The sequence below is a fragment of the Salvelinus fontinalis genome, chromosome 34 (assembly GCF_029448725.1).
Source record: "Salvelinus fontinalis isolate EN_2023a chromosome 34, ASM2944872v1, whole genome shotgun sequence".
NCBI classification, from domain to species: domain Eukaryota; kingdom Metazoa; phylum Chordata; class Actinopteri; order Salmoniformes; family Salmonidae; genus Salvelinus; species Salvelinus fontinalis.
The window spans coordinates 3,214,596-3,233,218 of NC_074698.1; the positions used below are offsets into that span (position 1 = coordinate 3,214,596).

The window sequence follows — 18,623 nt, forward strand, 5'->3', positions numbered from 1 at the left end:
TTGCTGCTACCATCTCTTATGACCTAAAAAAGCTTCTGGATATCATAACAGCGACTACTCACCTCGAACTGGATGAAGATGTTTTCTTTAATGAGTTTGACGCGAAGGATATACTGCTTCTCCGAGACCAGGCACAAATCCCTGTCATTCGCTTGAAGAAAAGACGGAAATACAGGGGGCAGAGATCGGGGTGCCATGTGAGAATTCATTGGCGAGTGGGTAACCCGCCTCTACATCCATTCTATTGGCCAACATGCAATCACTGGAGAATAAACTTGATGATCTCCTATCGAAACTATCCTAACAATGGGACATTAAAAACTGTATCTTGTGTTTCACAGAGTTGTGGCTGAACGATGACACAGTTAATACAGTTAATATACAGTTGGCTGGGTTTTCCGTTCATCGGCAGGACAGAACAGCTACGTCTGGTAAGATAAAGGGTGGTGGGGGTGTGTGTCTATATGTCAATAACAGCTGGTGCGTGATGTCTAATATTAAGGAAGTCTCGAGGTTTTGCTCGCCTGAGGTAGAGTACTTATGAAAAGCTGTAAACCACACTATCTACCGAGAGAGTTTTCTTCTATGTTTTTCATAGCCGTCTACTTACCACCACAAACCGAAGCTGGCACTAAGACCGTACTCAACCAGCTGTATAAGGCCATAAGCAAACAAGATCATTCTCATCCAGAAGCGGCGCTCCTAGTTGCCGGGGACTTTAATGCAAGTAAACTTTAAATCTGTTTTACCTCATTTCTACCAGCATGTTACATATGCAACCAGAGGAAAAAAACTGTAGACCACCTTAACTCCACACACAGAGACATATACAAAGCTCTCCCTCGCCCCTCCATTTGGAAAATCTGGCTATAATTCTATCCTCCTGATTCCTGCTTACAAGCTAAAACTAAAGCAGGAAGTACCAGTGACTCGTGGAATACGGAAGTGGTCAGATGCTAAGCTACAGGACTGTTTTGCTAGCACAGACTGGAATATGTTTCGGGATTCCTCCAATGGCATTGAGGAGTATACCACGTCAGTCACCGGCATCATCAATAAGTGTATTGACGATGTCATCCCCACAGTGACCATACGTACATATCCCAACCAGAAGGCATGGATTACAGGCAGCATCCGCACTGAGCTAAAGGTTAGAGCTACGCTAATCCTCAACACGGGGCCCCTCAGGGGTACGTGCTTAGTCCCCTCCTGTACTCCCTGTTCACCCACGACTGCATGGCCAAGCACAACTCCAAACCATCATTACGTTTGCTGACAACACAAACGTGATAGGCCTGATCACTGACAATGATGAGACAACCTATATGGAGGAGGTCAGAGACCTGGCCTTGTGGTGCCAGGACAACAACCTCTCCCTCAATGTGAGCAAGACAAAATAGCTAATCATGGATTACTGGAAAAGGAGAGCCGAACACACACCCATTCACTTTGACTGGGCTGTAGTGGAGTGGGTCGAGAGTTTCAAGCTCCTTGGTGTCCACATCACCAACAAACTACCATGGTCCAAACACACCAAGACAGTCATGAAGAGGGTACGACAACAACTCTTTCCACCTCAGGAGACTGAAAAGATTTGGCATGGGTCCCCAGATCCTCAAAAGGTTCTACAGCTACCCCATCAAGAGCATCCTGACCGGTTGCTTAACTTCATGGTATGGCAACTGCTCAGCATCCCACCATAAGGCACTACAGAGTAGTGTGTACGGCCCAGTACATCACTGGGGCCAAGCTTCCTGCCATCCAGGAACTATATATTAGGCGGTGTCAGGAAGGCCCAAAAAATTGGCAAAGACTCGTCACCCAAGTCATAGACTGTTCTCTCTGTTACCGCACGGCAAATGGTCCCAGAGCGCCAAGTCTACGTCCAAAAGGATCCTTACCAGCTTCTACCTCCAAGCTAAAAGACTGCTGAACAATTAATCAAATGGCCACCCGTATTATTTACATTGACAGGAATGGAGGGTTTTAAGTTAAGTGGTACACTTACCTTAAAAATGGTGTTATAAAAAAAGTGTACAAATCTTTAATCAATGACAATATGATTACATTTGACATAATCACTTATTACTGACTTTTCAATATGACACAACCTTGGATTTGAAATCAAAAACCTCTGGATTTGGGTTACGCTGATCTTTCTGCTGCACCACAAAGTCTGTAGCATTCTTAGAAGTCCCCTACACATTACATTACCTATAATACATCTCTGCACTATTTTAGTTATCAGTTAATCTGACTATTCTCGCATTGTTTATTTCATTGACTTATCTCAGCAAGTTGATGGTTTCTGTATAGTGTTGGTGGGCCATGTAATTCTGTTTAACTGTACTCCTGAATCACTATGATAAATATAATCGTTGTTCTTGATCGTATTATACAAAGCTGAGATTTACTATGAAGTCCAAATTGTGGGAATACAGGTGAAACCAGTCACTGACACAGACATGGTGGAGCAGCAGGAAGATCGGAATGCCATGAAGCAAGAAGTTACTCAAATCCCAGGTGAGTAAATGCTGTATAATAATGACTGATTAAATAAACGTACATGTGTCTAATATGTACGTGGTAAAAAACTGCAGCTATTTTGTGACGTTCTGTGGACATCCTTACGACTTTTTGTTTGCAGGGTATCATGGGAAAATGTTCATCCACTTGTGTAAAGTTGTGATCACGTGAAAATCCACACGTGAAACTTTATATGAAATATCATCACATGTAAAGTGTTCCAAAACCACGTTTTCACATGTGAAATACAATTTTGCATGTGCAAAACATGTGGAAATGTCACATGTGAAATCATGTGTTTTTTCAAAAGGGGAACAATACACATGTTGGGGCATCAGGAGAGATAATGCAGTGCAATGGAGAAAGGGAAGAAGGGGTAAGGGGATTTTTTTGAGTGGCCAGCCTAAATGACATTAGAATTATTTATCTTTAGGTTCCCATACAGTATATGACATGGGTCAACAGCTTTCAGTGGGCCTATCTGGCAAATTATTGCTTTCATTGAACCATATCACAGCTTCACAGGCATACATAAATCGAGAAGCATGTCTCACTTGTTGTTTTGATAAAAGCGAAAGTGGAATGCAAGGTAATTTGCTCTCAGGAGGAAAAACAAAAGTGAAGAGAGGAGAGCAGTAAAGTGTGCAGTAACGTAGGATAGTCTATGCGATCGCATACTGGAGTTTGTTCTATTAGCCTATGGAGGCTGAGAGAGACACACCGCAAACAAAATATTTCAAATTCTGAAAGCAGTCGGTCGGACTGAGTGAAGTGGAATCGGAGCTGAAACACCCCAAGAGCGATAAAGACGGTGGACCCGCACTGCGTTAAGAGGCTACCGGTGTAGTTTTGTCAAACACATCATATCACGCGATTTCTAAAGCTGAGCCCGCGGAGCCCTCTTCCCTTTTCGCTTTTTGGAGCGCAGCGGGCAGCTTTTAATTCATGCTCTCTTTTTCCTCGGAGACAGGAGTGTGGCGTATGTTGCCTAGCAATTATAAGTTAAATGGTATTTTGGAGAACTCAGCATTAAGAAAATAAATATTGGAGCACCGGACCAGTCGCACATCGGAAAAACAATACTTGAGAGGACAGTTATGAAGAGGGGTTGAGAAAGGACGATGCAAAGGCTGTCAACGCTTTGAAGTTCGCGAGACCCGACCTCAATCTCTGACCGACTTTCAATCGGCCCACTGAATGAATTATTGGATACTTCGGACGGAACCTGTGATGTTCGTTTAATGTACACGGAGAATAAGAGTTATTTACGTGTAGGCTATTAAAAAAAGCACGCAAAACGCAGTAGCCTGGAAAGTCCATTCACTGGAATATATAGCGTTGTAATACAGAAGGAAATAGACTACGGAACTACATAGTACAACAAATATTTCCAAAGAAACGTTTGAATTTCCTCTGAAATGGACTGACACCGATCAAACCAAACATATCTCGATAAGATAATGACCGGCAATTTAGAGGCTTATTGGGACTTCAGAGTTGAGAAAATGCATAACGATAAGTAACTGACTGACAGTTGGTGTTTCATGTGTGCAAGATTCATTCCAAAAGTGGTGTGATATCCTCTCTTGTGATGATTGAGTATCCCTACTCTGGTACCGGAGGCATCTCGTGGTAACACAGTAGCTGCGGCAAGGAAGGAGTGGAGTTTGGAGATATCAGCAAATAAACGCACAGAAAAAAATGTGGCTGCGAATTCTTCCGCAGGTATGTCAGGTGCATGCGAGATGCTTTTAAAATGATTGTTGTCGTTTCAGTTAACTGTTATGTTGTAAAAGTTGGTTTTGTTGGCTCAGCCGAGATTGTGTTTTAGACTCTCACTGCTTGGGACTTTGATTATTATATATATATATATATATATATATATATATATATTCAAATCAAATCAGATTGAATGTGTCACATGCGCCGAATACAACTAGTGCAGACTTTACCGTGAAATACGTACTTAAGAGCCCTTCCCAGCGATGCAGAGTTTTAAAATAATAATACAAATAAAATAGTAACATGAGGAATAAAATAAAATACTCAAGAATGGAGCTATATACAGAGAGTCGGCTACCAGTAGGCCTACCAGACCAGTTTTCAGAGTTACGAGGTATTTGAGGTAGATATGTACATGAGAGAAGGGTAAAGTGACTAGGCATCGGGTTATATAATAATACGAGTGAAATAACGAACAGAGTAGCAGCAGCAAATGATGAATGTAAAAGTGTGTGTGCGCAGTATGTGTGTGCGTGTGTGTTTTTCGTTTACTACTCATGTAAAGAACAATATCTAGTGAACAATATAATTTTTCAAATGCACGTTATTTTGGCACTGGAGCTCTCGAGCACTACTAACTACTATGATTAAAAGGGATATTGCTAAATATGGTTATATACATTATTTTGTTGATTCATTCACTTAGCTTGTGTTCAAGAATACCAATTCCAGGGATATTCAAATCGCCTAAAGACAGAGATAACTTGTCGTCACCTAAATCAAAGTTTAGCTATATTCCACAACAGCATTCGGATCTTAATTTAAACGTATAGGCTAATAACAACAGATAATCCATTTAAAAGCCCGACCCACATACTTGGACATGAATGTATTGTTACATTTCAGACATTCTTTCGGTGTTTTTGTGGCTCGCCTGATTTAGCCTAATTTGGGAGAAGATTACGCGTTGTCATTACACGTTTGAATGAGGGTCAAATTTAAAACGGTTGAATTAAATATGACTGTTTTCTTATACAATCATCACATCCGCATAGCCAACATTACCTGCGCAGATTGAAAGCAACGAAGGCAACAAAACAACTATTCAGCCTTTACATAGGCCTAGTTGTACGGGATTCTTCTGTCTTGAATTCCAGGGTTGTGTGTCTGATCATACCTTCTTTGTGCGGTATATTCAAAACAGTATCAACGTAGACACCACAATGCATTGAGAATGAAACTCATGCAGGTGCAGTAGGGGATTAATTTCTACACAGGCACTGCCTGTGAATCACACTAATCCTATTGCTTGAGGTAAATCTGGCATTTGTCCAATGGGGAGAGAGGAGGGAACGCTACCCAGGGCTAGGAGGGGAAGTGATTGACAGTTTTAAATGCAGTGAGATTGGCATTCTAATTTAAGCAGAAAAGACAACCTGGACAATGAGGAAGTGGAAATGCAAATTAAACCAACGATGCATATCTGATTGCAGATCAATCATCTCCAGTAGCTAGACAACATGCACATATTCAGATCACTTTTTGTTTTTACTGGGCAACCATCCCATGTCTTTGATTTTCATATGATCATTGGATATGTTAATTTGATTATGTTAAATTGAATCACCAACATAATGTTATTTTTATACTCTGAATTTGCCAAACCGTCTGACTCTGTAGACATTATTTTCCTCTCCACCAAACAATACATTTTACGTTTTCGGATGAATCACTAACATTATGTTATTTTTATACTCCCAATTCGCCTTGCAGACAGACTCTGTAGGACTACAACTTTTTCCCAGTCTACCAAACTTTTAAGGACAGTCCTAAACAGGGCCCTCTTTCAGAGGCAAACAGATCCTTGTCCCTTCATCAGGTGTGAATGTCAGTGAGACTCTAGTCTGTTCAGCCTCTCATATAAACTCTTCCTCAATATGATATCAATGTCTACTTCTTCAATTAAATATCTCAATGTCCTCCTATTTACAGTCTGGGTCTGTCTGTCCCCGCTGATCTAATTAACTCAACACAGAGCCCTCAGATGGAAGGGACCAGACCACAGAGTGGACATTCCCATTCAATTATACCTAATTCTAGTACAGTAATTCTATTTCAATGGGCACAGAAGCTACAGAGATTTAAATCCTCCCACCCAACCATATCACATAGCTAATTACCAATGGCTGCTTGGCTGACAGATGGAAAAATGGCTTTTGAGGAATAACAGTGTGTGCTAGCACTATACTTCAAGGTTCCCCAACAGGTGGCCCACGGGCCAAATTCGGCCCGCAGGTGATTTTATTTGGCCCTCAATTTTTCTGAGAAAAAACATATATCTACATTATCAGTCAAAAGTTTGGACACACCTACTCATTTAAGTGTTTTTCTTAATGTTTTACTATTTTCTACATTGTAGAATACTAGTGAAGACATCAAAACTATGAAATAACACATATGGAATCATGTAGTAACCAAAAAAGTGTTAGAAAATATATTTTGATTTGTTTATTTGACATCCTTCAAATTATTCACCATTTGCCTTGATGACAGCTTTGCACACTCTTGGTATTCTCTCAACCAGCTTCATGAGGTAGTCACCTGGAATGCATTTAAACTAACTGGTGTAACTTGTTAAAAGTTCATTTGTAGAATTTCTTTCCTTCTTAATGCTTTGAGACAATCAGTTGTGTTGTGATAAGGTAGATGTGGTATACAGAAGATAGCCCTATTTGGTAAAAGACCAAGTCCATATTATGGCAAGAACAGCTCAAATGAGCAAAGAGAAACGACAGTCCTTCATTACTTTAAGACATGAAGGTCAGTCAATCCGGAAGATTTGTGCAGTCGCAAAAACCATGAAACTGGTTTGATAAAACTGGCTCTCATGATGACCGCCATAGGAAAGGAAGACCCAGTTACCTCTGCTGCAGAGGATAAATTCATTGGAGTTAACTGTATCTCAGATTGCAGCCCAAATAAATGCTTCACAGAGTTCAAGTAACAGACACATCTCAACATCAACTGTTCAGAGGAGACTGCGTGAATCAGGCCTTCATGGTCGAATTGCTGCAAAGAAACCACTACTAAAGGTCCCCAATACTAGCAAGAGACTTACCTGGGCCAAGAAACATGAGCAATGGACATTAGACAGGTGGAAATTTGTCCTTTGGTCCAAATTTGAGATTTCTGGTTCCAACCGCAGTGTCTTTGTGATACGCGGAGTAGGTGAACGGATGATCTCTGCATGTGTGGTTCCCACCGTGAAGCATGGAGGAGGAGGTGTGATGGTGTAGGGGTGCTTTGCTGGTGACACTGTCTGTGATTTATTTAGAATTCAAGGCATTCTGCAGCGATACGCCATCCCATCTGGTTTGCGCTTTGTGGGACAATTGTTTTTCTCGAACAGGACAATGACCCAAAACACACCTCCAGGCTGTGTAAGGGCTATTTGACCAAGAAGGAGAGTGATGGAGTGCTGCATCAGATGACCTGGACTCCACAATCACCCCGGCCTAAACCCAATTCAGATGTTTTGGGATGAGTTGGACCACAGAGTGAAGGAAAAGCAGCCAACAATGCTCAGCGTACGTAGGAACCTCTTAAAGACTGTTGGAAAAGCATTCCAGGTGAAGCTGGTTGAGAGAATGCCAAGCATGTGCAAAGCTGTTAACACTTTTTTGGTTACTACATGATTCCATATGTGTTATTTCATAGTTTTGATATCTTCCCTATCATTCTACAACGTAGAAGATAGTAAAAATAAAGAAAAACCGCTAGGTAGGTGTGTTCAAACTTTTGACTGGTACTGTATATCCATTAAAAACTACTTTCAGTGCGCACTAATCCTGTGTCCCTGTCGCTAGAGTAGTGAGTTCAACTAGCTTAGGCTGCCTTCTATTTGAAAGAATGGTAACTACACTGGGCAGCTAGTTGGCAGAGTCAAAGTAGACTTGAATAATATATGCCATTTAGCAGACGCCTTTATCCAAAGCGAACTGGGTACATGGTAGTGGAAACAGATCATCGAAACAGGATTACAATTTTGATATCATGAATGGTCAGTCCTTGCATCTGTAGCTCTGTCTATGAATTTGAGAGTGGTTACATTTCTCCAGCCCCATCCCTCAGCGTTTTACCGAAAGAGGAGCAGGGAGACACTTTGTTATTGTTTCTACTGCTGATTGCTACTTTAAAAAGTTAAGATGCAGATTAAATACACACCAAAATATGTTACAGATACTATAAAAATGTCCCATCACTCAGACAGTTAGTGAATACACAGCATGCAGAACAGCAAACAATCAAACCATCCAATATATTTTAGAAAATATATTTTTACATCAAAATAATAACCACAGTTGTTATAGAGGGTGCAACAGTTCAACACCTCAGGAGCAAATGTCAGTTGGCTTTTCATAGCTGAGCATTCATAGGTTGAGAGAGAGGGAGACGAAAGAGCAGGACCGGGACAAGTTGACACATCCATTTAAACGGGTTAAAAAAAATTGGAGGAACAACAATTCCACTCCGATTCCATTTATGGATGGGTGCATCTTTGAATTCGCTGTTGAATGGCCTGCTCCTTCTCCATTTTCGGAACACCTGTAACGGCTGTCCTCATCTGAGGAGGAGTAGTAACAAGGATCGGAGGACCAATGTGCAGCGTCGTACGTGTTCATGCTTTTTATTAACGAACGAACACAGAAACAAAAACAATAAACGACACGTGAAATACAAACCAAAACAGTTCCGTGTGGAACAAACACGGAAAATAACCACCCACCTCCAAAACACAATAGAAAACAAGCTCCCTAAATATGGTTCCCAATCAGAGACAACGACAAACACCTGCCTCTGATTGAGAACCATATCAGGCCAAACGAAAAACCCAACATAGAAAAACAACCGTAGATAACCCACCCAACTCACACCCTGACCATACTAAAACAAAGAAATATCAAAAGAACTAAGGTCAGAACGTGACAACACCATCCCACTCCCCCAAAGGGATCGATAGTATATCTTGGTTCGCACTGTGATGATTGTGATTCTGAGCCCTCAGGTTCATGGGTCAAAGTCATATAAGGTTTTCAAAGTAACAGTAAAATGAAACGGCAATTACAAATCCCTAAAATGCTTTTTTATGTTCATTGGAGTGTCACCTTTGCCCTTATATTAGTTAGATTCAAAAATTAAGCCATTACATCATTTGTATTATGGTTCATATGAATGTACCCTAGTAAAATGTAATTCATAAAACTAAAGTGTTATAATCACAAGGTTATATATCCATGCTTAGACTGGCAGAAATATAACTACCCAGAAAAAATGACATTATTTTATTTTGACTACCACATATTTGATGTGTCACAGTTTTTTTACAAAAACTGCCTCCTGAAATCTATGAAAATATATTTCACTTTAATCTTTAAGATTTGTTTTTGTCTCTTTGAGTCAACCAAAACACAGTTATTGTATTTTAATATAAAATACTGGTGTTATACTGTATGACACTATTTTGTTACCCTGAATGACACATATCACTACGGCCCACAAATATTGAGTAAATGTGATTCCTTCAGCAATAACAATAATGATCCTATGAACTATTATTAGTAGCAGCAATAGAATTTTTCTTTAAGCTATTTTTTAAGTTATAAAACTGTGTAAAAAACAGGACAAGATCTTTAAAATGTGCACGCTAGCTGAATTTATAGTTGAAGTCGGAAGTTTATATACACTTAGGTGGGAGTCATTAACTCATTTTTCAACCACTCCACAAATTTCTTGTTAATAAGCTATAGTTTTGGCAAGTCGGTTAGGACATCTACTTTGTGCATGACACATGTATTTTTTCCAACAATTGTTTACAGACAGATTATTTCACTTATAAATCACTGTATCACAATTCCAGTGGGTCAGAAGTTCACATACACTAAGTTGAATGTGCCTTTAAACAGCGTGGAAAATTCCAGAAAATGATGTCATGGCTTTGGAAGCTTCTGATAGGCTAATTGACATCATCTGAGTCAATTGGAGGTGTAACTGTGGATGTATTTCAAGGCCTACCTTCAAACTAGGTGCCTCTTTGCTTGACATCATAGGAAAATCTCAATAAATCAGCCAAGACCTCAGAAAAAAGATTGTAGACCTCCAGAAGTCTGGTTCATCCTTGGGAGCAGGAAGGAGATGCGTTCTGTCTCCTAGAGATGAAAATACTTTGGTGCGAAAAGTGCAAATCAATCCCAGAACAACAGCAAAGGACCTTGTGAAGATGCTGGAGGAAACGGGTACAAAAGTATCTATATCCACAGCAAAACAAATCCTATATCGACATAACCTGAAAGGACGTTCAGCAAGGAAGAAGCCACTGCTCCATAACCGCCATAAAAAAAGCCAGACTACGGTTTGCAACTGCACATGGAGACAAAGATCATACTTTTTGGAGAAATGTCCTCTGGTCTGATGAAACAAAAATAGAACTGTTTGGCCATAATGACCATCGTTATGTTTGGAGGAAAAAGGGGGAGGTTTACAAGCCGAAGAACACCATCCCAACCGTGAAGCGCAGGGGTGGCAGCATCATGTTGTGGGGGTGCTTTGCTGCAGGAGGGACTGGTGCACTTCACAAAATAGATGGCAACATGAGGAAGGAAAATGATGTGGATATATTGAAGCAACATCAAGACATCAGTCAGGAAGTTAAAGCTTGGTCACAAATGGGTCTTCTAAATGGACAACGATACCAAGCATACTTCCAAAGTTGTGGCAAAATGGCTTAAGGACAACAAAGTCAAGGTATTGGTGTGGCCATCACAAAACCCTGACCTCAATCCTATAGAGCATTTGTGGGCAGAACTGAAAAAGCGTGTGTGAGCAAGGAGGCCTACAAACCTGACTCAGTTACACCAGCTCTGTCAGGAGGAATGGGTCAAAATTCACCCAACTTATTGTGGGAAGGTTGTGGAAGGCTACCCGAAACGTTTGACCCAAGTTAAACAATTTAAAGGCAATGCTACCAAATACTATTAATTAAAATGCCTTTATTAGTATGGCATGTCCAATAGAAACAAAGTTTTTTAAAAACCTTTGTTTCTATTGAACATGCCATACTAATAAAGGCATATTAATTAATTATATGAAGTGTGCCTTGGTCCTCCTTTCTTTTTGATGACCAATTTACCCCTTTTACCAAAGAGCACCTTCTATCTACCAAAATGTACTATAGTGTACCTTAGTAGTGCTTCCCTTCCTCCTCTTTCTACTACCAAATACTAATTGAGTGTATGTAAACTTCTGACCCACTGGGAATGTGATGAATTAAATAAAAGATGAAGTAAATCATTCTCTGTACTATTATTCTGACATTTCACATTCTTAAAATAAAGTGGTGATCCTAACTGACCTCAGTCAGGGAATTTTTAATATGATTAAATGTCAGGAATTGTGAAAAACTGAGTTTAAATGTATTTGGCTAAGGTGTATGTAAACTTCTGACTTCAACTGTAGATCGCTTATGTACTGGAGAGAGAGAGAAATTACCCACACAGATAAAGAAGATGGGTTTTACTATGCAACATAGTTTAACTGACACATGAGGTATAATTTCATTCACTTAGGATTAAATGAGAATTGAACATTTCAAAGAAAGCATTAATTAAAAAACATTCCAAAAACATTGTGCAAATAAACTAGTTTTGCTTAAAATCATCACGAAACAGTAGATATCTTTCTCAAAGTAATATCATGACATTACATCACATCAGGCATTTGAAAGAAAATGCATAAAAAATTATCCCACCAACAACAACAACAAAAAAACATTTCTGTATTCTGAACATCAGAATATTAACCAAATCCATTGTCTGAACATCAAATGGAACTCATCAAAGTTCTCAAACTGAACTCATCATTCAATAACATCTTTAAAACATGGATTTATTTTTAGATTGCTTGTGTATGTCGTTTTATTGTGTAAGCCTATGTAGTATTATGTAGCCTAACTTTTGTGTAACTTGGAATTTGGACTAATAAAGCTCTGTAAACTTTTCCCAGTCAGAGTAGCAGAGTTTTGAATTCCTTCGATTTGTAGTAACTGGGTCTGAAATACCTTAAAATGCCATAAAATGATAATACAGGTATCCCTCGTTTATCGCGGGGGTTACGTTCCGAAAATGACCCGCGATAAGTGAAATCCGCGAAATAGATATTTTTTTTTTTTTTACAATTAGCAACTATTACATGTATACAAATACAGTGACTCACGTGTAGGCCGTTTCACTGCTCTTCAGAGCGTTTCGTCGACATTATGGGTTTAGGAGATGTTCGAAATTACAAGATAATTTGGCCAACTTAATGTAAATTTGCCAAGCTGTTTTATGTACGTACACATAACTGCACGAGACGACAAAATGATAGCACAATTCGTAGCATGTTTTGATACAAGAAGCGGGAGTGAGTTTTTAGCGAATCAGAATGCAGAGCACAATGCACCAAAAAAAAAAAAAAAATGCATTATGAAAATCCGCGAAATAGCGAATCCGCGATAAGTGAACCGCGAAGTGGCGAGGGATCACTGTATTCCGTATTCATAAAACAAGTAAATATGAATTGCATTATTAAATGTTGAAAACATGGGATAACAAAGCTACTGTCATTCGGCGTAATGGGTGAAACTTTTGTTGTGCTGAAGGACAAAAGCGTGATACTGAAGTACGGATTTCATGCATAAACATATTTAACAGGCATTTCTTTGCTCACCTATATAAAGTAATGACATTGACCTACAAATTTATCCTGACTTTTCATATTTAATATAGTATTTTATAAAATAATAACATTAAAAGTATGTTTTCTGTGTTTTTTTTTACAAAGGTTACTTGAGGGTGAAAAGGTGAAATCATCAAATATTTCAGCGAGATTTACTCACCTCATCACATTGATAGAGGGTCTTCAATGGGTCTTCTTTGTGGGTCTTCTGTGATTACCATCATGTGATATGCTTTAAAATGTTTTTTTACCTTGATGAAGCGCTAAAGTCCGGACAAAAGTTATTCAAGTTTTTAAATATTCTTTAGATACAGTATGCCACCCATTATTCTATATATTGTTGCAAACACTTAACACAATTATGCCATAGGTGTTCATTTATCTTTTTATGTTAAATGAATGGCCTTTGACCCCCGACAGCGAGTTATGGTCTTCACTGATCTCACGCTCTGTCAGCTCCATCTGTGGCATATAGGGGCAGGACTCGGTTGTATACTGATGGTCGTGAGCGCAATCTAGATGGGCCCAGAGCTCTTTAGCGATGGTCCCGGTGGACTTCTTCTCCACTGCAGTACAAGAACACTCTGGCACCCAGGGGTCAGTTTGGCAAGCAATACTAACCGTTCTTTCTTATTGGTAGAAAATAATTAAGGCATCTATTAGGCTATAGTTATATTCAAGAATCACAGCATATACTTGAAATAAACAATAGCCGTATAAATAATATGGATTTGCATGTACCACCTGCCTCCTGCACAGTCTCCTCCAGAATGAAAACATTTTCAGGGATGAAGATGTCATCCTGAAAACAAACAAACGTTTTGTTAAGACAACAGAACCCAAATATATCAGTTGGCATTAACAAGCTACCTGTCTTGTATGCTTTGTCAACGCACGCACGCTCACACACACACACACACACACACACACACACACACACACACACACACACACACACACACACACACACACACACACACACACACACACACACACACACACACACACACACACACACACACACCTAGCAAATACAGGGACATTTATTTTTCAGCAAACAGTAGCTATGTCAACTTCAGTCTAGCTAAATAAGGTGGAGCTAACAAAACATTACAAAGACAAATCTGTCAACAAAATGTATTACAGTACTGGTGGAAGCCAGCTACAGTAACTAACGTTACCTAATAACGGGTACATGGATAAACTGTGTTGCAATTTTAGTCATGACCGGTTAATGTTACCTTAGGCTCCATTGCATTGACTCGCATCACCTCCTCCGTTCAGTCGCTTTTGCTTGACTCCAAAGTCAGCGATGTTGATGATGGTCGGTCGGTAACCCCTACACCATAACATCGAAAGTGCCCTTCATCGTGAAGTCTACCTCTGCAAAATTCTGTCTGCATATACTGCTAGCTCGAGCTGGCACGTCCTTCCTCTTCAGGACATGGAGCCACTTCTTCAAAAGTTGTAGGTCCTTGGGCAGCCGATGGTAGTTTACCTAGGGATTTTCTTTGAGACAATTCATACAGCCTGGCGCTATACAGTTCATGTTTGAATTACTACTTGCTGTTGCCCTCTTCGTTGTCCGCCCCTAACCTCACTCTCTTCGATTCACTCCCCGCACGAAAACTCAATACCACAGACAATTTGCTGATTCCTGCCAGTGACGCACTGGCGTCAGTCATTACTTTGGCAATTTAAAATGGCGCTGACCTTAGCTCAAATAAACCTTGTCGGCAATCAAAATACTAAATATATAGAGGTTATGTTAAATGCACATGTTTAGTATCAGTGGATTGAATACATATCTTGCTTAGATTTACTTCCTAAAGTGTTTCCATTCCCCTTTAACACTGTGGGGAATATGATACATCTATGGTTTGACCTTTCGAGACACATGATGTGCGTGCTTCTCTCCCGACTCCCGTCACCTAAAAAGCTGTCCATTGTCTATCACGGCTGCGTCTCAAATGTTACACTATTCCCTGTATAGTGCACTACACCAAGCGGCTGGCTTTACGTTGATGACAAGGTATATGTTCGACGCCGCAAGGCTGAAATCCTCGAAAGCGCTTGCATCAGCAGCTCCGCTTGACAATATTAATCAATGGTAGCCAGGTTGCCAGCACACACATGTTTTAAAGCCCACCTTCCCCAAGCCAAGGTGACTGGACTGATTGCTGCAGATGGTGTGATGCTTGATCAGTCAAAGTTTGAAGCCCGGTAATGAACCAATATTCCACTATACAGTATGTCATACTGGGCTATACTTTAGGTGAGGCTGCCAGGTGTATCTATCAGTGCAGTTAGGAGTCTATTACAGTAGATATGGGAAGGCAGTGGTTACACTCTGCGGGAGTGAAGTACAGGTTATCTCTGTTAAGGTCAGGATGGAGGGGTTGAAGGTCAGAGGGGGGCGCTCTTATCTGCTCAGGGTCATGTTCAGTAGAGCACAGCGTAGCAAACCGTTTTCCAACGGAAAACAAAAATCAGTGTTGTTATTGGACATGTTCAGGTACAGTAGTACTTCTCAGTTTCACTCCATTTTGAAAACTTCCCCCAATGAACAGGACCCTGGTCATGCACAGCCCTGAACCTATCGCAGTGACGGATAGCTCAATGTCAGGATTAGAGTGCTGCTGCAGATTTTATTAGATGTTTTCTCGTCTAGCCCATGAGAAATCTATGCCACTTCTGTGCAATTGGTCCCAAGGTACAGCAAGCAACTGGAGGAGAAATTCTAACCACTTGTTTTGATTGAGTCATAGGATATCAGGCTTCTCTAGACCACCACATCTAAAATCCTGATAAAAATAGATATAAAGTAGAAATTAGGATTTGGATTGCAATACATACATTCAGAGTTCCTCAAACCAACACAATGTGTAAAAAGAAATCGGGAAATGGTTTGAAACAAAAAGATACGGTTACGACACATCACATCGACTGATGGCTTAAGATGTACCGGTAGTTGCAGTCTTTGGTTAACCTGTTTGGGCTGCACGCTGAATATTGAAAAAACTGGAAAATGTGTGCACATTTTCAAACGGCCTCCTAAGAAACTTTTTATTTTCCAATATGCATATATTTACTACTGTTGGATAGATAACAGACTGTAGTTTCTAAAAAGGTTTGAATTGTTTCTCTAAGTCGAACAGAAATATTTTTACAGCCATTTTCCCAGCCGAATTGAGTTTCCCAAAATGCGATGTGTCTCTTTAAGACCTTCTCTATAAAAGGCCATTTGACTTGGGACCATAGGGACACGTCAGAGGCGTACGTCAGACTGTAATGCGGAAGTGAGAATTGAAAGGAGTCGAATATCTCGTCCCTGGACTGAATAACAGAACTTCTTGTGAGAGCTGCGCAGTTAAAATAAAAATCCGGGCGCGAAGGATAATTTGATCTCGGCTTCTGGAACAAGGTAGGTAACGTTGAATATGATGCCTGACTACGATATTATTTGCTACATGTCACAAAATCATCCTAAAGTAGGTTTTTTCAATATACTTTAATTATATTATTGCAATTTATTCTGGACTTTAGATGTGAAACGACGGAAGAATTTTTTGAAGAAACGCTTTCTGGCGCAGCAATGCTACCGTGCTAGCTAACCAAAGAGGGAAATAATTCGTTCTGGAACCCAACTAAAGACTCTACTGGACATTGGACCCCGTTACAACATTCTGATGGAGTACCAAGAAAGATAAGACCCAATTTGGGATGCTTTTTCATATATATGTCGAACTGTTGAATGCTAACGCTGCTAACTATGCTAGGCTAGCGCTTGACTAGAATCAATGCTGCCTTATGCTAGCTTATGATGTTAGCTAATATAACGATATATTGTGTTTTCGCTGTAAAACACTTCAAAAATCGGAAATGTTGTCTGTATTCACAAGATATCTGTCTTTCATTAGTTATCCACCATATGTTTTTCTGAAATGTTTTATGAGGTGTAATTAGTAGCCGACGTTGGTGTATGTATTTTCTCTGGCTACTCCCGGCTGGATTCAGACTGTAGCTATGTATTAGCATTTTTGGGTAGCATCAATGTAAAACAGATTTATAGCTAAAATATGCACTTTTTATGAACAAAACATAGATTTATTGTGTAACATGTTATATGACTGTCATCTGAGGTCGTTTTTTCTGGGCTCTTTAGGTTGGTTTTAGTTTATTTCGGTTGGTTGTGCATGCTACTTCAATCATAATTCATACTTCATAATCATAATTCATACGTGTCTGTCCACTTTTGTATTTGGTGGTGAGCTAACATAAATATATGTGGTGTTTTCTCTGTAAAACATTTAAAAAATCGGACATGTTGGCTGGATTGACAAGATGTTTATCTTTCAAATGCTGTATTGGACTTGTTAATGTGTAAAAGTTAAATATTTTTAAAAAATAGATTTTGAATTTCGCGCTCTGCAGCTGTTGTCATTTTCGGTCCGAGGTCGGGCTTGCACCCCAAACAGGTTAACTACATATTGATTGCCTCCTTTGTAAATTAATTCTATAAAAACATAACCAAATCGGAGAGGACAGGACATTAAGTACCAAAGGTAATCAAATGCGGATGATGACAGTGATAGTCGCTCGGAAAAGCCTTTGCTTCTCCACTCCCTAAGCCCCTTACAACATGAGCCCTTGTAAAATTCTCAGAAAATGGGTCTGATCAATTTCAAGTGAAACCTCATTACCTTGGCCTCATTACCGTGGCAGTGTTGACAGAGAGCTGGGTATTTAAAGGGGCAATCTGAGACTCAAACAAAAACAAAGTGGCCACCACTTTTTAAAATGTAAAAATGTATTCACTATCCCCAGATTGCCCATTTAATAGAATGAAGGAAATAATTCCTGGCAAGCCAAACTACGATCCATCTGCTGGCTTGCATGGCTGTTCTTTATCACACTATGCTCACAGACGCATGTATAGAAGCACTTAAAGACACTGTAGGAGCACACACTGGGTTGCGTCCCAAATGGCACCCTATTCCGAAAGGGTCCATAGGGCTGTGAAAAGTAGTGCACTATGTAGGGAATTGGTTGCCATTTGGGTCGCATATTCTCTCTCTCGTTTCCATAGGAGTGTTGTATGAAACTGATATGTCAGTCATAAGGCCAATCAGTTCTGTGAAAAGAGTTGGTGGGGAGACGGTGGTGTATTAACCAGGTTACATAGAGATGATGGCTATACTGTAGCAAGGTCTTAACTGTTGTTTGTAGGTATAGATTATATGTGGGCCACACTGTATATTTGACCTTAGATAAAGCAGCACTGCAACATTGGAAAATAACTGTTACATGCTGACCGGACCAGACACGTCGCGTGCGCGAGCGTTGCAAAATAAATGTCGAAATTAGAGGTCGACCGATTAATCGGAATGGTCCGATTGATTAGGGCCGATTTCAAGTTTTCATAAGAATCGGAAATCGGTAATTTTGGACACCGATTTTGCCGATATTGCCGATATTTTTTTTTTTTTTTACACCTTTATTTAACTAGGCAAGTCAGTTAATAAGAATACATTCTTATTTTCAATGACGGCTTAGGAACGGTGGGTTAACTGCCTTGTGCAGGGGCAGAACGAAAGATTTTT

The 18,623-nt window shown here is 39.9% G+C and overlaps 1 protein-coding gene across 1 annotated transcript in view; it reads left to right on the top strand.

The window, feature by feature from the left end:
* The first annotated feature begins 3,081 nt into the window (after positions 1-3,081).
* The window catches only part of LOC129832870 (corticotropin-releasing factor receptor 1-like), a 182,499-nt gene continuing 166,957 nt past the window's right edge, over positions 3,082-18,623 (top strand). Inside the window, exon 1 of the mRNA XM_055896947.1 lies at positions 3,082-4,251. Coding sequence (XP_055752922.1) covers positions 4,228-4,251 — 24 coding nt within the window. The 5' untranslated portion in view covers positions 3,082-4,227. The remainder of the gene's footprint in view (positions 4,252-18,623) is intronic.